The sequence below is a fragment of the Camelus bactrianus genome, chromosome 11, assembly GCF_048773025.1.
Source record: "Camelus bactrianus isolate YW-2024 breed Bactrian camel chromosome 11, ASM4877302v1, whole genome shotgun sequence".
Classification (NCBI taxonomy): Eukaryota; Metazoa; Chordata; class Mammalia; order Artiodactyla; family Camelidae; genus Camelus; species Camelus bactrianus.
The window spans coordinates 68,587,356-68,611,809 of record NC_133549.1 but is presented as its reverse complement, the minus strand read 5'-3'; the positions used below and the strand labels follow the sequence as shown (position 1 = coordinate 68,611,809).

The 24,454-nt window shown below is 36.3% G+C and overlaps 2 protein-coding genes across 7 annotated transcripts in view; one reads left to right on the top strand and one right to left on the bottom strand.

Moving 5' to 3' along the window:
* The window catches only part of FAM149B1 (family with sequence similarity 149 member B1), a 52,681-nt gene extending 49,849 nt beyond the window's left edge, over positions 1-2,832 (bottom strand). For all 5 annotated transcript variants that reach the window (XM_045522718.2, XM_074374192.1, XM_045522723.2 and 2 more), the window contains exon 1: positions 2,701-2,832. In XM_045522718.2, the coding sequence (XP_045378674.1) occupies positions 2,701-2,747 (47 nt within the window). In that variant the 5' untranslated portion in view covers positions 2,748-2,832. The remainder of the gene's footprint in view (positions 1-2,700) is intronic.
* Positions 2,833-2,936: 104 nt separating this feature from the next.
* ECD (ecdysoneless cell cycle regulator) lies at positions 2,937-23,058 on the top strand. Of its 2 annotated transcripts, none has more exons than XM_074374189.1 (14): positions 2,937-3,140; positions 4,488-4,705; positions 7,524-7,641; positions 9,788-9,875; positions 9,992-10,170; positions 11,151-11,343; positions 11,906-12,034; positions 13,699-13,827; positions 15,771-15,856; positions 18,376-18,482; positions 18,612-18,795; positions 19,764-19,831; positions 21,100-21,314; positions 22,769-23,058. In XM_074374189.1, exons 1-14 carry the CDS (start codon positions 2,980-2,982, stop codon positions 22,997-22,999), a joined length of 2,106 nt encoding a protein of 701 aa, XP_074230290.1. In that variant the 5' UTR covers positions 2,937-2,979; the 3' UTR covers positions 23,000-23,058. The 2 variants fall into 2 exon arrangements, with proteins under 2 accessions (XP_074230290.1, XP_074230291.1); XM_074374190.1 differs by having other exon boundaries at positions 3,001-3,274.
* The last annotated feature ends 1,396 nt before the right edge of the window (positions 23,059-24,454 follow it).

Here is a 24,454-nt window from a genome sequence, read left to right as displayed (position 1 = left end):
CACCCATTTTTACTATTTTTTAATGTGACTACCTGAAATTTTTAAATTATATTTGTGGCTTCTATTATATTTCTATTGGACAGTGCTATTCTACAGAGTTCAACATGTGCATTACAATAAACTATGGGGTCAATTATTATATGTTCCAGTTCTAATCATCTATAGTAGACTTTCCTTCCGCACAAAATTCTACATTCAAATAACATAATACATTAAAGAAAGTTACACAGATATCTTAACAAGAGGTCCTCCCAGGGCCTTTAATATGCAAATGTACATGAGAAATCTAATACTCTTATTTCACAGGAAAGGAAAGTGAGGCACAGAAGGATTAAGTAATCTGCTTAAGGTCATATGGCTAGAAAGTGATGGAGCCAGGATTCAAATCCACGTAGTCTGAGGCTTCTTAGAGCAAATGAGTAGTTTGAGATTTCAGTGAATTGTATCATTTTTATATATAAAAGATAAATCTAAAGACCTAGTCAGCAGAGCTTGTACTTTAAATTACTTCTTAAATGGTGAGGATGGAATTGTGCAGAGCTATTTGTACTTCTCTCATTCAATGATCCTACACCAAAAGCTTGTCTTTGAGACAGTGTTGGGTATCAGAAATGTGAATTCCAGCTAAGAAATAGAAACTTAAGACAATTTTAGTCTGTCAAAGACATCTGGTTATGAAGTGACAGTTAGATAACCAAAGAAGTATTAAATTTGATCATACCCTTATGGTTACATAAGAAAATGTCTATAATTTTTAGAAATATGTAAAGAAGGATATGGGGGGAAATAGTGTCTGGGGTTTTCCTTCCTTATTTCACATATGACAGAGAGGCTGAAAAAATACAGAAGAAAGATGAAGCAAATATATTAAAATCTTGATAACTGTTGAATGTAGGTGACAAATAGGTCATTATATTATTCACTATACATTTATGCTTGAGATTCATCATTTTCAAAATGTTAAGCTGTATTGTGAAAAATCACTTTTTTTCAAACTCTTCTCAGTATCTATAATTTGGAACTACTAGAGAGAAAACTAAAGTTACTTCAACAGAGCAAATTATCATTGTAACACCTAAAGTAAAAATTGCTTTTAATATAGTTATTCAGATGCATATAATTTTCATTATCTTCATTATTCACATTATTCTGATGCTTCTAGAGAATCATCCTTTGGCAGAGTTATCTTTACAATCAACAATAGAGAACAAGTAACCTAACTATACTTGGTCCATAATTTTGGCCCAGTTAGTGCCGATCAACAGTTTTTTCCATAAAAGATATTTTTTAAATTCTCAGAATGGTCAGAATTAATTATAAAAGCAGATTTTTAGCTAAGCCTTGTTTGCTTTATTGGGAAATGACTGTCTTCTTCCTAGTTCCTAAAAAGCTTATTATCTAAATTGCTTCTGTGTCCTATCCTATACTCGGTAGATAATAAGCTTCTGAAAGGCAAGGAAAAATCATAGACTGATTTTCTTTGTATGACTGTTGTACCAAGTAAAGGTGGGAAAGGACAAGGAAATTACCATTTCCCGGGGAGTAACCATGCCTCAAGCCCTGTGCCATCACTTTAGATATGCTTTTTTAGATAAGGTCTTATTCCTATATTACAGAAATGAAGGCTCAAAGGTTTAGCTATTTGCCTAAAATTCACAAGGCTTGAAAAGAGTCTAGCCAGAAATCCAGATGTGACTGGAAATACCATTCCTGTTATTACCACATATAATTAATATTTAATTAATAAATATATGGTTGCTAAAATTATGTAACTATGTGGAGGAAAAAAAAATTGGGATTTGGGGTTCAAAAGCCCAAGCTCAAAACCTACTGGTTATATAATCTTAAGGTGTGTACCTTTTCTGATCAGCTGAAAAACTGAAGATAACCATACCCATCTTACAGAGTGGTTACAAGGATCAAGATGTGAAAGTCTTTTTGAAAGTGTAAAGCATTAATAAGTGTATGACATTATCATTATTTGCGAAATTACAACGCTTCACTAGGGGTGGGAGGTGGGTCTTTAAACCGGAAATATTTGCTTTCTAAGTCTTAAAAGCAAACTGATCCTTAAGGATTCCGACGCTTAACTGCAGGGGAGGCAGTATGTGTAATGGTTATGATCACAAGCTTCAGAATCAGGTTGACAACAGGTTTGTACTTAAGTTCCACCAGTTTCTGGCTATGTGATCTCCATCATGCTACATTCTTTAAACCTGGGATCTTTATCAGTAGAAGGTGCAAAATAATAGTTCCTATCTGTATCTTTATTGATAGGTCTAAGTGAGCTAATGCGTGTAAGCAGCTTTGAAAGTTCCTTGGCACAAGACATATTCAACTTTATTGTAGCACTCAGCTATTAATAGCTTCACGAGTCGTGAATGGCCATTGGTAGTGGGACGTGAAACCTCCGCCCAAATTGCAAATGCCTTAGGAAACGCAGTCCCTGAGTTCAAGAAGTGCAGCCCAAGAGAGCCAAGTCCTGGGACAGCACAGAGAACATGCCCTTAGCTGGAGATGGAGATAGAAAGGGCAACATCCGGCAAGGCTGGGAGGAGAGAATTCCGAGGAAAATTTTCTTTCCCCAGCCCTGGGAAAGGAGAAAGGAGCAAGGGACTGATCAGGAAGGGTCCCCAAAGCGCCTGCAGCCCGCCTCGGCCTCCCCCGGTCCCGGCTGGGATGGGTGAGCCGTCCACTCACAGCTCCAACTTCTGTGGCACCGCCTTCCGAGTGTATCTGGAGATCATCCTCCTCTTCCTCCTCAGCCGCGGCCGGAGCGGACACGCCAGGGTGGGGGCCTCCGGGCCTGGCCCTCCCGCCGGCTCCGGCTGGGCCCCCTCCCGCCACCTTCCAGCCCCGTCACGCCCCGTCGCCTAGGCGCCGGAGTGCCACTTCCCTAGGGTCCCTCACCTCTCTAGTCCTCCGCCCTCCCTGCTTCCCCCGGGGCGGAAGTGACGAAGGCACAGGGGCACCCGCCTAATGCTCCCGCCGACGCGCAGCAGTGACGACGCCTGCGGTTCCGGGGCTGAGCCGGTTTCTGACTTTCAGAGTTTCCGTCGGCCTCGGGTCCCAGACAAGCGTGTGGACCCAGCCCGAGGCACGCTTTGGCTGCTGCTGGCAGCTCCCGACCTGCTCACGAGGTAGGAAAGGCAGCTGAGGAAAGTACCGCAACAGAAACGCGCCGGAGAGGCCCAGGCCCCAGAGCCGTGAGCGGAATTGGCTCATTTTGTTGCATGGAGAGAGCCTAGTCTGAGTAAAAAGCGCTAGACTCCAGGTGGGGCCTCTGCTGCTTTTTCGCTTCTCTTGTGCCCCCAGTTTTCTCAAGTGTACAGTGAGGAATTAGACGGGGTGATCTCAAAGTCCTTTCCAGTTCTGGCACTAATTCTTAACAATGTGTGCTTGGCATTATGGGGTGGGTGGGTAGCGTTATTATGTCTATCTGTGTTGGTAGGCCAAATGATGGTTTGGACAGATTGTAGTGAGTGAGGGTCTGGATGGAAGATATAAATTCCTTTCGACCTCGTTTTATTAATCCCATCGAAAACCAAGTAAGGCAATCGTAGCCTTAGAGGGGACCCTCCAATGTAGTGTCTTCCTTTACCAAGCTTCATCTGGCAGCAGTAGTAAGCTAGCACTTTTGTTTGTAGGGGGAACCCCTGGTGAATAGATATTTTCCACCTCCTATGGTACCAGAGCTATACCCCCTGACATCGGAAAAGGGGAAGAATTTAGGACAGATAGTTGTAGGGTCAAGAACCATGGGCAGGTTATTTTGGGGTGAAATGGTAGGACATGAATGTTTTGTAGTTTTGAAGTCCCCTATGCCATGCAATGGGAAAGATTTAAATTCTGCAGAGTAAGGGCAATCTTTCTTAAAGAGTGTTTAAATAATAAAGACTCAAGGAGGGTGGGTATAGCTCAGTGGTAGAGTGTGTGCTTAGCACGCCTGAGGTCCTGGGTTTAATCCCCAGTACCTCCATTAAAAAAATTTAAATTAGAGAAGGATTTTAGAGATGAGAGATTAACTCTTTTTCTACAGTTAAGGAAAAAAAGCTCAGAAAGAGAAAGTGAAATGCCCAAATTGAGGCAACTCGGACTAATTGCAGAACTGGGACTTTTGATAGTATCTCAACAGAAGATGTTACTGCAGTGTTTCTTAAAGTGTGGCACACCAGTGCAAGGGCAAACATTTTTAATTTTATTCTTAAATACCTATTAGTTAATTTGGGAATGTACTGGATTTCCATTTACTGTATTATATCAAAAGTTCCTTTAATATAATTGTAAGTATAAAAATGTCATTAAAACAATGTTAAAGAAATATTACCATAGTTGATATGTGGTCAAGGCAAAAATCATGATGATCATATGTGGATAACTGAATTTTGAAAAACAACGTTAATTAAATTGCCTAGGATAGTTCAGGGAATAGGATATTACTTCTACGTTATTCTATATCATTTATATTATTGACACTTTCAATGTAGTTATCAAGGAAGAATGGAGGAAAATATGAAGCTTGCTACAGTGGAAGACACTGTAGAGTACCGCCTGTTCCTGATACCAGATGAACCAAGGGACCCAGAGGAACACAAAGAGATTCTTCAAAAGTATATTGAGAAGATAATGACCCAGTTTGCACCTATGCTGGTCCCCTATATCTGGCAGAATCAGCCTTTCAATCTTAAATATAAACCGGGGAAAGGTAAGGCTCTTTTGCTTATTTTCATTTGATATGTGTGACTGGTAATGTCATTCTGACAACAGAGGTGTGTAATAGTCTATAGTTCATTCAGTGTTGTCAGGAGACTTACATCCTGAACTTCTTAGATTAGTGATGTTTGTCTATACTCAGTTAAGCCCTTAAGCTTAAAATTTTTTTAAAATTCATATTGATAAAAAACTTTCTAATAGTCATTACCTTAGGAACTAATATATACTCAACATTATTAAACCATGGCTTTATCTTTTGAACTTTAATTAATTTACTATACCATGATGTATCTAGGTACCGATACTAAACAGGTTCAGACGTCTGGTTTCCTTAACCAGAGTTCCTTTAGCTGTTACTCTGTATTCCTCAGTCTTGACAATGTGTTTGTTAGGCTGCCTTGTTTTGCATAGTTGTTTTGAGAAGGATCTAAGAGTGGCTCTGCCTGGCTTATAAAGAGAAATAATTGGGCTAACCGACCATAATTCTCCCCTCAGAAGCATTTTAAGATTCTTTCACTACTTCCCTGTGTTGTCGGTGCTTGAAATCTGACTTCTGGCCAAAAATGCCACTTTGTCCTATCTTATAAGTGTACTAAAATGAATCATCTATAGGTGACCAAGGCTCTATTCATGCAGTGACTTATGTGGGGGCTTGTTTCAGATCAGGAGCCTGGCATCTTGAGATACCATTGTTCTAGCTCTCGATTTAGGACTTATCTGTTATCTTTTGGCTAGCAGTTGCCAGATGTCTTCCTTACTGTTAATTTTATTGAACTCCTAATCACTGAAACACGTGATATTTATTGGCAAGAACACTGTCATGTTAGCACAGCACATCTAAAACCAATTCCTTATCTTTCTTCTGTTAAGTCATTTTTACACGGTGTTTTCTTGTCTTGCTCAATGGCATTGCTATCCACCTAGTTATCAAGCTTGCTAGTGTTTCAGAATCATATTCAACTCCTCACTTCACCATGATCAGTCAGGTACTAAATCCTAGTGTGACTACTCCTAAAATATGACCCCTTCTCTACATCTGTTTGGCTGCAGTCTAGGCTCTCTTGATCTCTTCATCTAGAAGACTACAGTAGCCACCTAGCCAACCTGTCTGGTTCCAGTGTCTCCAGTTCCTCACACTGTTTCCAGTTACTTTTGTAAAATACAAATTTGATCAGGTCACTCTCCTGCCTAACATCCTTCAACAGTTCCACATTGCTTCTGGATGAAATTTGAATTGAAGTTTAATATATAAAGTATTGGAGGTTCTAATTGGAGGTTCGCTGGTTGAAGAAACTTGGGAGATTTAGAGTAGGAAGAAGAGTTAGCTGGGCTGTTCTTCCCACCTGGTTTTTTTGTTTGTTTTGTTTTGTTTGTTTTGCCATGGCAGCTCTTGAGACACTCCACATTACACCTGGTTGACCTCCATTCTGTTAATCTGATTTATTACATTGGTTGGTTTTCATATGTCAAATCATCCTTGCATTTTAAGGATAAATCCCACTTGGTCATGATGTACAGTCCTTTTAATGTGTTGCTGAGTTCAGTTTGCTAGTGTTTTGTTGAGGATTTCTGCATCATCATTCACCACGGGTATTGGTCTGTAGTTTTCTTGTGTCTTTTTCTGGCTTTAGTATTAGGGTAATGCTGGCCTCATAAAATGAGCTTGGAATGTTTACTTTTTCTTTGTATGAGTTTAAGGAGAACTGATGTTAATTCTTCTTTAAATGTTTGGTAGCATTCTCTAGTGAACTCATCTGGTCCTGGGCTTTTTTGTTGTTGGGAAGTTCCTGACTATTAATTCAGTGTCCTTACTTGTTATAGATCTGTTCAGATTTCCTATTTCTGCATGATCCAGTCTTGATAGGTTGTGTGTTTTGAGGAATTTATACATTTCTTATAGGTTATCCAGTGTGTTGGTATACAATTGTTCATAGTGTTCGCTGATAGTCCATTTTATTTCTGTGGCATAGGTATAATATCCCTTCTTTCATTTCTGATTTTAGTTATTTGGGTCTTCTCTCCTTTTTTAGTTACTCTAATATTTTGTCAATCTTGTTGATCTTTTCAATAAACCAACTCAGTTTTGTTAATTTGTTTCTATTTTGCTGTTCTTTATTTCATTTATCTCTGCTCCAATCTTCATTATTTCCTTCCTCTAACTTTGGGTTTAGTTTGTTCTTTTTCTTGTTTTTTAAGGAATAAAGTTAGGTTTTTGATTAGAGATTTTTTTATAACTATGAACCTCCTCTTAGCACTGCTTTCACTGTATCTCACACATTTGGTATGTTGTGTTTCTGTTTTCATTTGTCTCAGGATGTTTTCTAATTTCCCTTGTGATTTCTCCTTTGAACCATTGGCTATTTCAGAGTGTATTGTTTGAGTTCTACATATTTTTGGACAATGCACTTGTTTGAAAATTTATGCTGATATCCCCAAAATACTCCATTGTCTGTCATGCCTCTGTGCCTTTGCACATGCTGTTCTCTCTTTCTGGAAAGCCTACTTCTGGTCATTCCTCCAGATAAGCATAGCTCAGATAGCACATACTTGATATTCACATTGTCCTCAGTGCATACCTCTGTTGATCATCTTGTTTTGAGATGCTTGGTTGTCTGTTTCCTGTCATCTAATCCCTAAGCTGCTCAAGAGTAGGCTTCTTGTATCTTGTTTTGGATTGCATCCCCAACTTCCAGTATAGTACCTAGAGTATAGGCAGTCAATGAATGTTTGTTTAATTGAATAATTGCTTGTATTTTTATTTGCTCTGATAAGTTTATTTGGTTATATGATTGCTTTTCTCTTGTTTTTAGGAGATGTTCCTGCTCATATGTTTGGCATGACAAAGTTTGGGGATAACATTGAGGATGAATGGTTTATTGTTTATATAGTAAAACGAATTACCAAGGAATTTCCAGAGTTAGTAGCAAGGTATTATAGTTATTTTAATAGTTTTGAAGGAATTCTGTTATTAAAACTGACATTTTTTCCCACTTAGTAATATTTTTTTCTGTAGTCTGGTGGAAACTGTACAAATTTGGGACATAGATTTCAAAAGTGATTTCTGTATTTTCTTCCTTTTCTCTTGTGACTTCCTTTTTTTGAGGAGGGATTAAAATAGCACTTGGGCATTCAACTTCCAAAAAAATTTGAATAAACTTGCTTATTTTAGGTTTTCTCTTTTTTTATGCCTGTTATGAGAGAACAAATACACATGGTAAATAAAATTCAAACAATACAAAAGGTTGTACTGCTCTGACTTCTCAAAAGTAATCACCATCAAATTTCTTACGAATCTTTAAAAAAAATTCATTCATATATACATATACACATTTCACAGATTTCTTTATTGTGTCTTACCTTATTATACCATAGATAAATTTTTCACGAAACCACATACAGAAGAAATTTAAAGAGAAATCAGTGAACAGCTGTATAGATAAGAAGCAAAGTAGGCAATAGTGTATTCTCTTTCAAATTTTAAAATAGGAACTGATAATTCTCTAAAATTCCCAAGTTTTGCCAGCAGAGGGCAATTTACCCACTTAATGCATGTCCTAGTTGTCCTCTTCAGGCCCCAAATTCTGGTCTTCTACCCACTCAATCTTTTCCCCAGCAGAACAAAAAGAAAAAAAACAACAGCAACTTTGGAAACTTATTATTATATCAAAATTTCAAAAGTAGAGAGAATAAATAAAAGTAAAGAGAATAAACCCTCATGTACTAATCACCCTGGTTCAGTAATTATCAACTCATAGTGATTATTCCATTTACTTCCTTCCCCTACTCCCCCATCACATAGCAAGATTATTTTAAAGAAAATCTCCAGTACTATACCATTTGATCTTCAAATACTTCAGGATGTAAATCTGAGATAAGAACTGCTTCTACTGTTACCACACCTAAAAATAGGTAGCAGTAATTTCTTAATAAATGATAGAATTTCAAATGAGGATACACAGAAATATTAGTTTCTGTCTTTACAAGAAAAATAAGGAGAAGGCAATACCTTTCATGTGCTGATTCTGGTATTATATATATATAAAATAATGGTTCCTATCTACATATTAGGCCTCTAAAGCTCTTTAATAGGCATCAACTTGTTTAAAACAAATTTAGAAAAAGAAAAAAGCTTTTCCTCTATGTCTCTGCCAGATTAGTATTCCTTAAGTAGAGCCCTAACCATTTTACTACCCTGCTCTAAAACCTTTCATTCTTTTTGTCTACAAAACTAAACTCATTCTCTTTGATTCTGCCAACATTGAAAGCTCTTCTCAAAATGATATAACTGTGCTTTTCTAGTCTTGTTCTTTACTAGTTATCATTCTTCAGATATCTGCCTTAAAGTGCCACCTCCATGGTTTTGCTTATGCTGTTCCCTCTCCCGAGAACATCTCTCCTTTTCTCCACATGTTGTATCTCCATCCATTAAAAGTGAAAAACTATAGAACAGTATATATAATATGCTGCATTTGGTGTGACAAGAGGAAAAAAATAATTTATGTTCCTATTTGCTACATTATACAGAGGGAAACTCTAGAAGGATCAACAAGAAATAACAATGGTGGAGGAGCTGGGCGTTTAGATAGAAAAGTAGGAAGGAGACTTTTTCATTGTGTAACTTTTTATGTATTTTTTTAGACATTTTAACCATGTGACTGTACCCTCAGAAAGTTAAATTTTTAAAAAGTGATGCAAATGAGGCAAAACAAAATTATCTTTCAAGGCCCAAATAATAATTCCTCCATAAGGCTTTTCTAATCTTGGCTATGTGTAATTTTTTTCTCCTTCTGAAACCATATAGTACTTTGTATATTTTTCTCATTTTTGTCCACTGTTACTTATTTATATTCTTATTTTTCTCACCTTATTGCCCTCCAACCCCTCCTTACAATCTTACAGTCTCCTTCAGTGCTTAATGGTATCTTAAATATTTTGTTTTATTATAGAAATCTACAATAATACATACTCGTATTATTTACTAAGATGAAGCAGAAAATCTATTAGAACAAATCTGTTTTGATTATTAGCAAATATGTGCTTTTTTGAATACAAAGCTGGAACTTTTTTTCATTAGGATTGAAGACAATGATGGTGAATTCTTGTTAATAGAAGCTGCTGACTTTCTCCCTAAATGGTTGGATCCTGATAATAGCGCCAATAGGGTAAGTATATCCAAGTTTGGAAAATTTACAGAGGTAAAATCATGTTGCAGCATTTTTCGTATGTACCTAGACTTTGTTAGTGCCTAGTATGAAAACTAAAACATACCATTTTGCAGGTATTTTTTCACCATGGGGAGTTGTGCATTATCCCTGCACCAAAGAAACCTGGAGCAGTACCCTGGTTACCCACCACACCCCCAACAATATCTCAAGCATTGAATATAATCTCAACACACCCAGAAAAAATTTTGGCTTCAGAATCCATACGAGCTGCTGTGAATAGACGCATCAGAGGGTATGAAAATAAACACTCATTGCTAACTAAAGAGCCTTTTGATTTAGTATAGCAAGTCTTTGGGTGGGTCTAGAATTTCTTTCACCTAGATTAGTGGTAATTTTCATTCTGTCTTCATCCTTCATGAAATTGACCAACAAATTAAACTTAACGTTTTAAAACCAAGAAACGGGTACCTTTTTAATTCCCATTTAAAAATATTATCCTCTCAACATTTTTGCATTTATTTACCATAGACATTGTGGCTAAGTATTATGTATATCCATAGATAAGAATTTTCAGACCTTTAGATAGAAAATCTAAGTGGGCACAATGTTTTCAGGCTTTATCTGTGGGTCTGCGCCTATATGTGGGATTATTTGACCTACATGGAACTCTTTAGGCTCTATTCAGAAGAGAATGTCTTAGTCTAATAACATATTTGTTCAGCTATTGGCAAATTTTTTTAAAAAAATTTTGGGGGTGGTAATTAGGTTTATTTATTTATTTACTTTTAGAGGAGCTCCTAGGGATTGAACCTAGGACCTTGTGCATGCTAATCATGTACTCTACCCCTTGAGCCATACCCTCCTTGGCCAGCCATTCAAATTTGGGTACCTAGTAAATGTTTAGCACCATTAACAGTATCTTAACAGTATTAAAAATCTCTTTCAGCTTTGCCTCAGTATAATGTGTACCATTTTTTTAGGAGAATAAATTCTGATTTTATTTCCAAAGTATAGTAGTGTTTTCATTTTGTTTTTATGGGACCACCTTAATCCCTGTTTTTTATTTTCCATTTCTTCCCACTTTTTCTCTTTCTCTTCCTTCTTGTAGTCTTTAGTGTAAACAGCATCTCTATCTTCACCTCTCTTGTCACTCTTTCTGTCTTACTTTTAATGAGCCAAGACAAGGTAAAATGTTAAGATGGAAGTAAATGGTATAGGAATCCTAGATATTTGCATATCATAAAATAAAAATAATTCTGTTACCTGCCACAGATACCCAGAAAAAATTAAAGCCTCCCTCCATCAGGCGCACTGCTTCCTTCCAGCCGGCATTGCTGCAGTGCTGAAGCAGCGCCCCAGGTTGGTGGCTGCAGGAGTCCAGGCATTTTACCTCCGGGACCCTACTGACCTGCGAGCCTGTCGTGTTTTCAAGACATTCTTGCCTGAAACACGAATAATGACATCGGTAAGATATGTCTCTTGGTCATCTAGTTTCCCTCACTAGAAAGAGAATTGAACATTATTTTAATTGTTCACTGGGAAAATATTGGAAATATTCTGTTTCCTCATAGCAAGTTAATGTACTTTTTTTCTTTTTTTCTTTTCTCTTATCCAGGGGAGGAAGGTTGTAAGAGACCTGACTCCCTATTTTGTATCTCAATGTTTCCTAGCTATTTCTATCCATATTTTCCCTATTTGAGTAATTACATCCTTCTTAATAGTAAAATATTTCATTTCTCCCAGAGAATTAAGAATTATTCTTTATCATCATTGCCATGTAATGTAACTAATGATAGGAATCATCCTGGTGATAACTAAAAAATGGACAATGAAGGTTAATTTTATGGCATATGCATTACATCTTGATAAGATTGTTACTAGAAAATGTAGGCAGTGAGTAGGTGGGTCCTTTTTCCATTTATATGAATATGAAGCTCATAAATGAAGTTATTGTTATTAGCTATGAAATGACAGTCAAATTTTTTATTTTGGGAAAAGACTCACATAGTTTGTGTCCCCATGTCCAGGTCACTTTCACTAAATGTCTGTATGCACAGTTGGTGCAACAAAGGTTTGTGCCAGACCGGCGGAGTTGTTACAGGCTGCCTCCTCCATCTCATCCCCAGTACCGAGCGCATGAACTGGGCATGAAGCTGGTAATGTTGAACCAGAAAATTTTATTTTCTTCCTGTATGTTAAAGGGCTCTTAGCAGAATAATGACACAGCACAGAAATCTAGAAATATGCTGTATTAATGTGAAACATGGCATTTCAATTAAGAAGGAAAAGTGGACTATTCAGTAAATGATGATAGGACTGTGAAGCCATCTGAAAAATTAAAATTGGTTTCCTCACACCAATACCAAAATAAATTCCACTTGGACCAACTAATGAACTGAAAAACTTGAAACCATGAAATTTGAAAGGAAACATAGGAAACTTTTGGAAATCTGAGTAGGAAAGTCCTTTCTAAGCAAAACTTGAGCCTAGAAACTATAAAAGAAAAGATTGATGAATTTGATTATATAAAAATTAAGCATTTCTGTGGGGAAAAAAACCCCGTAAGTATAGTCAAAAGACAGTAAACCTGGAGAAAATACTATATTTGCAATTTAAATGGTACAAAGTTGATTTCTCTAACATACAGCAATCCTACAACTCAATATGAAAAAAAAATAGTACTAGTCAATCAAAAAATGATCAGAAACCATGAACAGATAGTCCACAGAAAAGGAGATACAACTGATTTTAATTTAAATGTATGAAAAACATTGGCCCTTGCTCATAATAAAAGAAATGCAATTTAAAGTTACAAAATAGTATTTTTCACCTTTTGATTGGCAAGTATCCAGAAGTTTTATATATATACTGGGTTAATAAAAATACATAAAGAAATGCCCTCAAACATTTTTGACAGGAGTATAAGTTGATTCAATCTCTTAGAACAGTTTGTCACCGTGCATCAACATTTAAAATGCACAAATCCTTTGCTCAGCATTTTCACTTCTAGGAATTTATCCTCCATATATTTTACTTGTCCACAAAGGCATTCGAGGATACTCATGGCAGCATTGTTTATAGTAGCAAAAGATTGGAAACTACCTAATGTCTATTAGTAGGGGACTAGTTTGATAAATTATGGTCTGTCCATGAAGTGAAATGGAGAAATTTATATATGTCCATATGAAATGATTTCCAGGGCATCACTAAATGAAAATGCAAAGTTTGGAGCAGTGTGTATATTGCCATTTAGTGACAGAGGGATGGAGGAGGAGGATACACAAATGCAAACACACACATCTGCTTGAGTGCATAGATTACTTCTGAAAGGATATGCAAGAAATTATAACAGTAGTTTTCTCTAGAGTGATTAGGGAAGCCCCCTGTTGGAAGTATTTTCCACGTGCATTATATTTTTTAACCAAAGGACTCTCAAAATGAAGTGATTCCCTCCCTTTACTATGCCTGAGACTACGCTTAATTCATTTATAATTTCTGTTAAGCAAGAAACCCTTTGCAAAGCTTTTTTAAGCAAATAAGAAATAAGTTTAAATTTCTAGTTTTTTAAATCAGTGAGGGAAGAAATCTCTCTGTAGAGAATAAGAATCTTTGTTTTGTATTATTTGCTTCCCCTGTATAATTGTTTGGTATTCTACAGAGATTAAGAAACTTGGAAATAAAGTCACATTTTTTTTCATAAAATTAGAATAGTGCTATAAACGTTCACATGCCCATGTGTCTGGTCACCTAGTTTTTAGTTTAGTGTGGTTAAATGGAAAGAAGGTAACCTAATAATAAATATTTTGTCTTTTCCACATAGGCTCATGGATTTGAGATCTTATGCTCCAAATGTAGTCCACATTTTTCTGACTCCAAGAAATCCCATGTGATTACCTCCCCACTCTGGGCTGGCTTCCTTGAAAGTCTGAAAAAGAATGATTACTTTAAGGTAGGACTTACAATGCATTTTTAAAATTGTACAATCCAGGGAAAATCAGGCCAGTGATTTAAAGTTCTGTGGTCTAGAAATTAACATAACATTGTAAATCAACTATACTTCAATTAAAAAAAAAAATAAAGTTCTATGGTCCATATTTAATGTGTAATATAATTGTAGGAACTAAAGTTAAAAGGGGCCATCCTAGTTCGATGGTAATGAGGGAATGTCTATGAACTGTTTCCAGTATTTTAGAGAAATTAGTAACATCTGTATAAAGTGACAGAAGTTATTATTTGTATCAGATGAACAACTTGCAAAAATCTATAAAGCAAATATGAAGACACCAAATAGAAAAATTAGCAAACGCATGAATTTAAAAAATTACAAGAAGAAAAAAAAAACCATCACTGAACTGAACATTCTTTTAATATTAACTGATCATAAACAGTTCTAATTTTCTATTAAGGAACTGATTTTCAGGTATGCACTTTTGTTCATTGATTTGTTATTACTTGTTGCTTCACTGGAATGTAAAATTTGTGGTTTAACAGACTCACAGACATAGAAAACAAACTTATGGTTACCAGGGGAAAAAGGAAATGTGGAGGGATAAATTGGGAGTTTGAGATTTGCAGATACTAAATACTATATATAAAATAAATAAACAACAGTGTCCTACTGCATAGCACAGGGGACGATACTCAATATCTTCTAATAAACTATAATGAAAAAGAATCTGAAAAGGAATATATATATATGTATAACTGAAACACTATGCTGTACACCAGAAATTAACACATTTTAAACTGACTATACTTCAATTAAAAAAAAAATTTGCAGTTTAAGATATTAAAAAAAATTACAAAAAGACAATTGTAAATTTCTAAATTTAAAATATTCACTCTCACAAGTAGTAAAGATATGCACATGAACACAATAATAAAGACTGTTTTTCACTTACGTAAAACGGGTATTAATGATATTCAGTGCTGTTGAGAATATAGTGAAAATAATACACCTATACATTGCTGATAACATTGCAATAGGTAGAACCTTAACTGGGAAGTAATTGGATAGTCCAGTTCCAAGAGCTGTAGAAGGGTTCAAACTTGGAACCCTCACTTTGAATAATCAATTTTAAGGAAACATCCAAGAAGTAGAAAAATCGTTAAGAATATGATGATTTTCAGAAACAGACTGATAGACATAGAAGACAAACTTGTGGTTGCCAAGGGGGTGGGGAGTGGGAAGGGACAGACTGGGATTTCAAAATGTAGAATAGATAAACAAGATTATACTGTATAGCACAGGGAAATATATACAAGATCTTATGGTAGCTCATAGAGAAAACAATGTGACAATTTTATATATGTTCATGTATAACTGAAAAATTGTGCTCTACACTGAAATTTGATACAACATTGTAAAATGATTGTAAATCAATAAAAAATGTTAAAAAAAGAATATGATGATTTTAAAGACTGTGTAGCAGTATGGAAAAGTGCTTATATTATAGTATATTTTTAAAAGAATGTAAAATATTAAGTGTGAATGCCACTATAAACATGTATATGAAAGACAGAAATGATAGTTAAGGTGGGTTATGCTATTTTTTGGCTCTATTTGTACTTTGTTTTATAAGTTAATTACTAGTTAGTCAGTTACTTCTTAATAACTAGTTAAATAGTAGAAAATGGTTGAAAACTTTCCAAATTGGAAAAAGGATCTTAATGGTGAAGAGGATTAGGGACCACTACATCTAACCTCATCCCCTTATTTGAAGAAACTGGAGCCCAGAGACATCAATGAGAGAGCAGGAACTCGGACTCAGGCCTCATGATTCCTGAACAATATCTTATATCATACGCTGCCTCCCTTAGAGTTGCCGGTGAGCAGGTTATGTTAAAGACACCGTGTATATAATGTTCTGATAGGCATTATTACTTTTTTAGGGACTGATAGGAGGTTCAGCTCAGTACCAGGAAAGGTTAGAAATGGCGAAGAACTACTTCCAACTCTGCGTAAACAGGCCAGAAAGGTGAGTTTATCACTACCCGAACATGGCAGCAGAGTGATGACTTGCCAGAAGTTAAGGGGTTACTTGCTCTTGAGAGTGGCAGAAGTTGGAGTTTCCAAATTTAAACAGTTAATGGAAAGGATCATGACTCCTGAAGGAGCTGGGGTTGAGAGAGAGGAAGTGTTGATACAGAAGATTGCTGGCACTGGTAGCCACCACCACCACCACCACCACCACCAACACCCATATTTACAAGTGAGAGGCTGAGACCAAGAGAGATAAGTAATTTGCCAAAGGTTACACAGCTAATAAGTGACAGACCTAGGATTTGAACTCAGGCAGTCTGGTTTTGAGCCATGTGCTTAAATTCCTATGGGAGTTCTGGGCTGTGTTTAGCTATTATAGGTGAATCTGAAACACAGGATGAAGCAGGCATTCAGCCTCCAAATCAAGTCTCATTCTAGCCTGCCATACATTTTCTGTGGGGAGAAAGAAATGAACACAGGTTTGGAAGGAAATAGCACCGCTTTAAAATCTGATTAAATTGAGTTTCTTTTCTGGGAATGATGGAGTAACATATCAGACTAACCCCCTGCTAATTACAAAGATAAACTGAACAGAATATTAAAAAAAAATTATTTGAAGACACTGGAGAACAACAAAAGAAGGCAAAAATTAGAGGGAACAGGACCCTTGAAAGAAGATCACAGTGGGTAAGGTACATTTGTCTGACTTGTCCCCTGAGAGCACTTTTAGTCACTATGGCACAAGGGGAGTGGAGCTCAAGCAGCATGTCTTACTGGGCTGAAGAATCAAGAGTCAGAATTTGAGTGTTAGAAGAAACTCAATTTATGTTTGCAAAATTGAATTTGAGATATGTAAAGCTATTAAATAACATGAAAGAAGTAGCTTTGTATATGCTAAGATTCAAAAGGTCCCAGGTTGTATGTGAGTGTGGTTTTTGTTTGTCGTTAGGCTTTTTGTTTCTTTTTTTTCTTTTGTCAGACTGATCTGGTTTTGAACCCCAGCCATTTTGCCAGCATCTCAAATGCCACGCATTTGTCTAATAAAGTGTTCTTTGAAGACTGCATGAAGCAAAGTTAACTGAGAGAACTCTAATCTCTAGCCTCCATTTCAAGTGAAGCAGTCTTTCAGTTTGTTTTTAGCTTTATTGAGATATCATTGACAAAGTTCTAAGGTATTTACAGTGTCATCATAGTCATCGAATATACCTGTATGTTATGAAAAGATTCCCACCACCTAGTTAATTAGCAGGCTCATCACCTCACATATGTATCGTGTGTGTGTGTGTATATGTGTGTGTGTGTGTATGTGAACATTTAATTTTCACTCCCTTAGCAGATTTTAATTATGTAATACAATGTTATCAACTCTAGTAACCATGTTTTACATTGGATCCTCTGACCATATTTATCTGCTAGCTGAAAATTTATACCCTCTTACCAACCTCTCCCTATTTCCTTCCCTCTAGTCCCGGCAGCCACTTTTCTATTCTCTGTTTCTATGAGTTTGACTGTTCTGTTTTGTTTTGTTTTGTTTTTTAGATTCCACATATAAGTGATACCTTGCACTATTTAACTTTCTCTGTCTAGCTTATTCCATTTAGCATAATGTCCTCAAGGTCCATGTTGCTACAAATGGTAGGATTTCTTTCTCATGGCTGAATAATACTTCATTGTGTGTGTGTGTGTGTGTGTGTGTGTGGGTGTGTGTGTATCCTTATCCATTTATATTGATGGATACTTAGGTTGTTTCCATATCTTGGCTATTGTGAATAATGTTGCAGTGAAATGAGAGTACAGATCGCTCTTTGAGATCCTGTTTTCATTTTCTTTGGATAGATACCCGGAAGTGCAATTGCTAGATCATATGGTAGTCCTATTTTTAATTTTTCGAAGAACCTCTATAACGTTTTCCACAGTGGCTGCACCAATTTGCATTCTCACCAACAGTGCACAAGGTGGACTGGTCCACATCCTTGCCAACACTTGTTCTCTCTTGTCTTTTTGATGATAGCCATTTTGACAGGTGTGAGGTGATAACTCATTGTGGTTTTTATTTGCATCCATGATGATTAGTTGATACTGAGCACATTTTATAGTCATTTGTATGTCTTCTTTGGAAAAATGTCTTTTCAGTTCCTCTGCCCATTTTTGAATCAGAGTGCTTAGAGTTTGTTTGTTTGTTTGTTTGTTTTCGCTGTTTAGTTATATGAGTTCTTTATATGTTTTGGATATTAACCCTGTGTCATATATATGGTTAACGAATATTTTCTTCCATTCTATAGGTAGCATTTTCATTTTGATGGTTTCCTTTCCTGTACAAAGCAGTTTTTCTTGGAGCTCTTTTATATTTTGGAGTTCCTGGTGAAATTTTGAGAAAAAGAGTTCTGTATCCTAAAACCAATGTTTAAAAACAAATTAGGCTGGATAATCCCTTCCAACTTTAAAATACTATGTTTTTGTAGTTATTATTCTAAGCTCTCTTATTAAATGCCCATGTCCTTTATTTTTTTGTAGCTCTCTTGCTATGAGCCCAGGTGAAGAAATCTTAACGTTATTACAGACAATACCATTTGATATAGAAGAGCTTAAGAAAGAAGAAGCTAATCTTCCCCCAGAAGATGGTAAGTGATGGACCAGGATAGAGCAGAAGGTTTGAAAGAACTGAAACGTTCCACTAAGTCTCAGAGGGCCCTCTCCTGAGAGTAGTCATCATGTGAGTATAGTATGGCAGTATTGTGCTTCTTTTTCAGATGACCAGTGGTTAGAGCTCTCACCAGATCAGCTGGACCAGCTGCTGCAGGAAGCTGCTGGCAAAAAAGAACCAGAGCCCATTTCCAAGGGGCAGAAGGAAAACTATGACTTAACTCAAGTCTCAGAGAGCATGAAAGCTTTCATATCCAAAGTCTCAACACACAAAGGAGCAGAGCTGCCTCGGTAATTTGTGTTAAAGTATAAACATCTACATAGTTACAGCCCATATGTTGAAGTTGTCCAGTCACTGCCAGTTCTCTCTTTCTGTTTTCTTTTTAATTATTTATTCATTTTTTTGTAGTAAGTGATTTTTACTGCTTTGTTTTCCTCTTTTGGTGCCTGATACTATGATAACTTATCTAGAGTCAGATTGCTAGTAACCTGATCCATATGATCCTTTGAAGTAAGCCAGAGAGACCACTCAAAAGATCTAAAGGCCACTTTCCTAGAGCTGTTCAGGGCAACCATGTACTTTACTCTGGAAATTTTTACTCAGAACCTGATGGACTCTTACCATCTAGCTCTCACCAGGCTCAGGTTTCTGATCTCCTACCCCCAAGCAGATTGGAAGCTTCAAACTGAAAAGAGAAGGATAAAAGGGTTTATCAGAGGAAGAAATAATAACAAAAGAAAGAAGATGTGACATTTGGCAAGTAATAGGGAAAAAAGGTAGATAGAATTGTTACTTGTACAACGAATGTATCTTCTGTAGTGTTGATGCCCTTTCGCCTCATGAGAAGATTAAAATTTACATTCAGCATTCTCTTTAAGAAAGCAGGAATAATGAAAGGTTTGTTCTTATTTATTTTTAAAAGATAGACTTTATGTAAATTACCTTGGATAAATAACTTCTTTAGCTAATGCTAGATCTATCTTGTGGGAAGTGGAGGGTGGGCAGATCCCTAAATCAGCGTAAGTTAAATGTGTATAATCAAAGTGCAATTTTTACTTTTATTTCATTGATCTTTCCCATTTCTGTTGCCCTACAAGGTGAGTAAGAATAATGATTTTTAAAATTTAAACTATAGTTTTCCTTGCTGTCCCTTTTGAGAGTCTGTCTCTAGTAGTGTTCCTAAGAATGGCACCAGTTGGTAGAAAAAAATTTCAAAGTTATGTTTGGGATAAATTGTCTTTTTCCTTTAATCTTACAGAGAACCTTCTGAGGCTCCAATCACTTTTGATGCAGATTCCTTTTTTAATTATTTTGATAAAGTTTTAGGTGAGTTGCAGTGTGATGTTCATTTTCATTTTGAAACGAAGTTGTGTAGAGATTACTAGAGCATTAGAGCATTGGATCTCCTGGAAGTCAAAACATTTGCTTTTTCTTCTTGATTTCGAGTTGCTTTCAGCCATTAATTATTGTCCTGTTGTGGAGGATGCCTTGCTTAGTGCCTGACATGGTAGCTGCTCATTAAATATTTGTTGAGTGAATGAATGCTGTGTGTTTAGATGGGTTTTACCTGGGCTCCCACACTATATTGCTTTTTCTCCTTTAGGCATATTGCACTTGCACACTCATAATAAAAAGACAAACAGCCCAATTTAAAAAAATCAACAAAGGATATAAACAGGCAGTGCCTTGAAGAAGAAATATAGTCAATAAATATTTGAAAATAGTAACAGTTTCTACTAAGCAAATAAAAATAAGAACTTTTTTTTTTTTTTTGCCCATCATATTGGCAAAAATTTAAAAGGTTGATAAAAGCCAGTTTTCTCAAGGGTTGGAGAAATGAGCATTGTCTAACTGTGGGAGTAGAATAGAAGTGTTAAGTTGTCTTTTCTCAAGGCAGTTTGGTACTCTAGAATGTTAAAAACCTTTGACTTAGCAATTTCACTTCCAGGAATTTACTTTATGAAAAAGATACATATGCTAAGATGGTGATTGCAACACTGTAGTATTAAAAAATTGGGTTATAGTATAATTTTACCAAAAAAAAAATCATAGTACATCCATATTATACTCCGCAGCCTTAGTGAAGGATGAGGCCCATCTATATGTTTTGACAGCGAAGAACCGCGAAGATAAATAAATAATGAGAAAAGAAAACCATAGTTCAATATGTATATCTGTGTAAAAAAAATACATATTATATACATACAGAGAATTGCATAGATAAACGTCTGGGTACCTACCAAACTGTTAAAAGATGCTTAACTGTGGGAAGAGAGTGAAATGTGAGACAATAATTCTGTATAACTTGCATGTTTACATAAAAATGTATTCATGTATTATGTAGTTTTTAAATTTTTTTAAGTAAAATATTTTAATTGAATTCACATTTTTTTTTTAAAAAGCTGAATCTTTCAGCTCAGCCAGTGTACTTTTCTGCAAATGTATGTCAGTACCATTTTCTGGAGGGGATTTTTCTGAAGTGGTTTGTCTATCTATGTTAGTCCTTTTCTGCAGATAATGTTCTGATTCTTTTGAGAGGTGTAATCACTCCAAAAAAATTTACCAAATGGCTTTCTATGTTGGGGTCTGTGTAGGGTCCAGGCTTCATGAGTCAGACTCCGACGATGTGGATGAGGAAGACTCTGAATGTTTAGATAGTGATGATGACTTGGATCTCGAAACACAGGAGCCTGGGGAAGAAGCGTCTATAAAAGGAACTCTTGATGATCTCAAGTCATACATGGCCCAGATGGACCAGGAACTGGCACATACCAGCATTGGCAAAAGTTTCACCACCCAGAAGCAAATGGTATATGTGTGTTTAACCTCTTTCCCTTTTGAGTCTGTTACAAAGGATAGCTAAAACCATATTTTCTCTTAGTTTTTCTTTTTTCTTTTTGATCTGTGATAATTTTTTATGATGAATTTGATTTTTTGATTTGAAATAAATAAGAATGCTAATTTTCTCCAAACTCTGGTAGGATGAAGGATTATTAATTTTCCTAAACATAGATAGGCTTAACTATATTATTTATTCTGTGTTATCTATCAGGAGTTAAAATAAAAAGTCATGGCTGTGTTCAGATTAGTATGCAGTTGCATACTTCTGCTAATGACTTAAATGGATTTTAAAAAAGAGAGAAAGGATATTAAATATCCAAGTAACTTTCAAGTCTTAATAGTATTTGTTTTATATGTTTCTCTTATTTAGAGCCAAATTTAGAATTCATCTTCCATCATGTTTTTACCCTAGTTTTTATACCAGTACTGTCTAACTACAGACAGAGACATAGAAAGAGAATGGATCCTGGAGTCTCATGGGTCAGGGTTTGAAATCCAGCTTAGCCATCCACTGTGGATGTATCCATTAACCAATAATCCTCATGTCATAGAATGAACACGAGAATCCAAATGAGACGACAGTTAAACTCATAATGGGCCCTTAATTAATGTTATTCCCCTTGCTTTGATCATCTTAACTTCATTTAAAACTGTAAATCACTTTCAGTATTGCCAAAACCTCGTAGAAACCATGCATTAGATTTATCTAAAGCAATGTTTCTTAAATTTTAATGTGGATGTGAATCACCTAAAGATCTTGTTAAAATATGGATTCTTGTTAAGTATATCTAAGGTGAAGGCTGAGATTTTACATTTCTAACAAGTTCCCAGGTGACAGACATGCTGCTGGTCCAGGGACCACACTTTAAGTAGAGATACAAAAGATAGATTAAGCTGCAATCTTTCAAATCCTTTCCCTAGCCTGTGAAATCAGGGACTCAGGTACCAATTCAGAGTCTTTGTGGTTGGACTCTGCAAAGCCTCAGATTTTTATTTTGTTTTTTCATTGCAGGGGGGAAAGGGAAATCTAGCTTTTTTCATTTAGAGAAAATTTTAGAGTCTTTTTTTTAAATGTTCATTTTTCTGTTTATTTCTCTTAAAACTCTAAGGCAAGCTATAAATGAACGTCCTTAACCCTGGTTATTTCCCTTGGGCTATTTCAAAACAGGGAAGAAATCCATTTAATATGTAGAAACTTTTCTTAGGAAGAAATGTGTTACAATCTTTGGGACCAAATTTTAATATGTGTGTTAAATTACATTGTTTATTATTAGACTTCATTTTTACTTTCTACCAAGAAGCAAATTTCCTTTCTAATGTGGAATTCCATTTTACATTGTTGCTTAGTTATCTTTTTATTGTAACTACCATCCAACCTAATAGCATATTATCCCATGATTTTCTTTTCCCTCCACGAATAAGGAACCTCTATCCCAGACTACCAATAACAATTCAGATGAGGAAGATTCTGGTGCAGGAGGATCTGTTATGACGCCACTGGATGTAGACCTGAACCTGGTTTCAAATATATTGGAATCCTATAGTTCCCAAGCTGGACTGGCAGGACCTGCTTCTAACCTTTTACAAAGCATGGGAGTGCAGCTGCCTGACAACACTGATCACAGACCCACAAGTAAGCCAACGAAAGATTAGCCAGCAAACCTAGCCTCTCTTTTTTTTTCTTAAATAAATATTGAGTCTGACTGTGCTGATTTATAGTTTTGATTACTCATTTAGTAAAAATGTTTTCTGTGGGGAGGGTATAGCTCAGTGGTGAAGTGCGTGCTTAGCATGCACAAAGTCCTGGGTTCAATCCTAAGTTCTTCCATTAAAATAAATAACAACCTAATTCCACCCCTCCCCCAAAAGAAGTTCTCTTCGTTTTAAGTTTCGCAGATTGATTTCTCCTCCCTGAGCCCCAAACGTTGCCTCTGCACAGGTCTCTGTGATCTCAACTCAGAGGTGCACTCAAGGTTATGAAGTCAGCAGAGAGAGCGAATTAAGCCCCTGGACAGCCCCTGAGATTTACACACTCCATGTTTGGAACATTTTTTATCTTTACTGAGGATTAAATGTTGGGAAGAGAAAGGAAGGTAGATAGTGAAACATAGGAATGAATGAGTTGCTTTCTTATTCCAGTTACCAGGAATGACCTTGAGCCAGCCTTCCTCTGGTGACAAGTTAACGTTTTACCTGTTTCTGTTCTTCTTCATGGGACCTAGTGGGTTCTTTTTATCCTTATCATTTTCATAAATCATTGCCACATAACTATTCTCCAGCCAGACTTCTGTACCAAAGTTTCTTTTATTTCTCTGCTATTTTTCAGTATCCCAACCCCGCCCTCCTTTGCCTCTGCTTTCAGTAATCTTTGGAGTTCTAAGAAGCAAAGCCCTCTTTGCTCTCACTGCTGGGAAACAAAGGTCAATGTTGCAGCTCCTCCTATTAGCCACTCTCATTTTTTCTTTTCCAAAACAACACATTAATCCAAAAGCAAACAGTTACTCCATGGTAAGTTTGAGAAACTCATAACCAGGAATCCTGCACACTCCCCTTTCTATCAGTATTTTCAGACCGGGGATGTGTACACATGTGCTCACAAACACACCCACATAGAGACAGAAAACACTGGGAGACGGTAATACACATGGACCCTGAACTGTTTTCTTCTGACTACAAAATATGAAGAAATATCAGGACCTCTCTTTCAAGAGTGCGTTTCCCTTCTACATGCTGGGTTCAGCCCAGGTAAAGGCAAGCTGCCAATCCAACAGGATAATCAAATTTCATCACATATCCCTCAGCATTTCCTGATGAAGGCAATTTGATTTCCCTAAAGCAATGATGGTTTCCTGGCAATGGTGAGAGCAATGACCTTTTGGGATCAAAAGGAAATTCAGTGCTTTAACCTTTCCAGTTTTAGAAATCTCTTTTACTTAGTCCTGTGGGACTTGGATATTTAAATAATCCCGGGGTCTCTGGCACTTGTGTCTTTAATCATGAATTAGTGCCTAAAAGCACCTGGGATATGACTCTCTTCCCCAGCCATTCCTCTTTTCAAACAGACTTCTAATGGTATTTCTTCTGGTCGTTGCTTTAGTCATTATACAG

Bases quoted from the DNA above. Each gene is read 5' to 3' on its own strand.
- ECD (XM_074374189.1), top strand. From the start codon at position 2,980: ATGCTCCCGCCGACGCGCAGCAGTGACGACGCCTGCGGTTCCGGGGCT. The intron at 11,344-11,905 runs GTAAGATATGTC...CCCCATGTCCAG, and splicing joins AAACACGAATAATGACATCG to GTCACTTTCACTAAATGTCT. The intron at 21,315-22,768 runs GTATATGTGTGT...TCCACGAATAAG, and splicing joins TCACCACCCAGAAGCAAATG to GAACCTCTATCCCAGACTAC.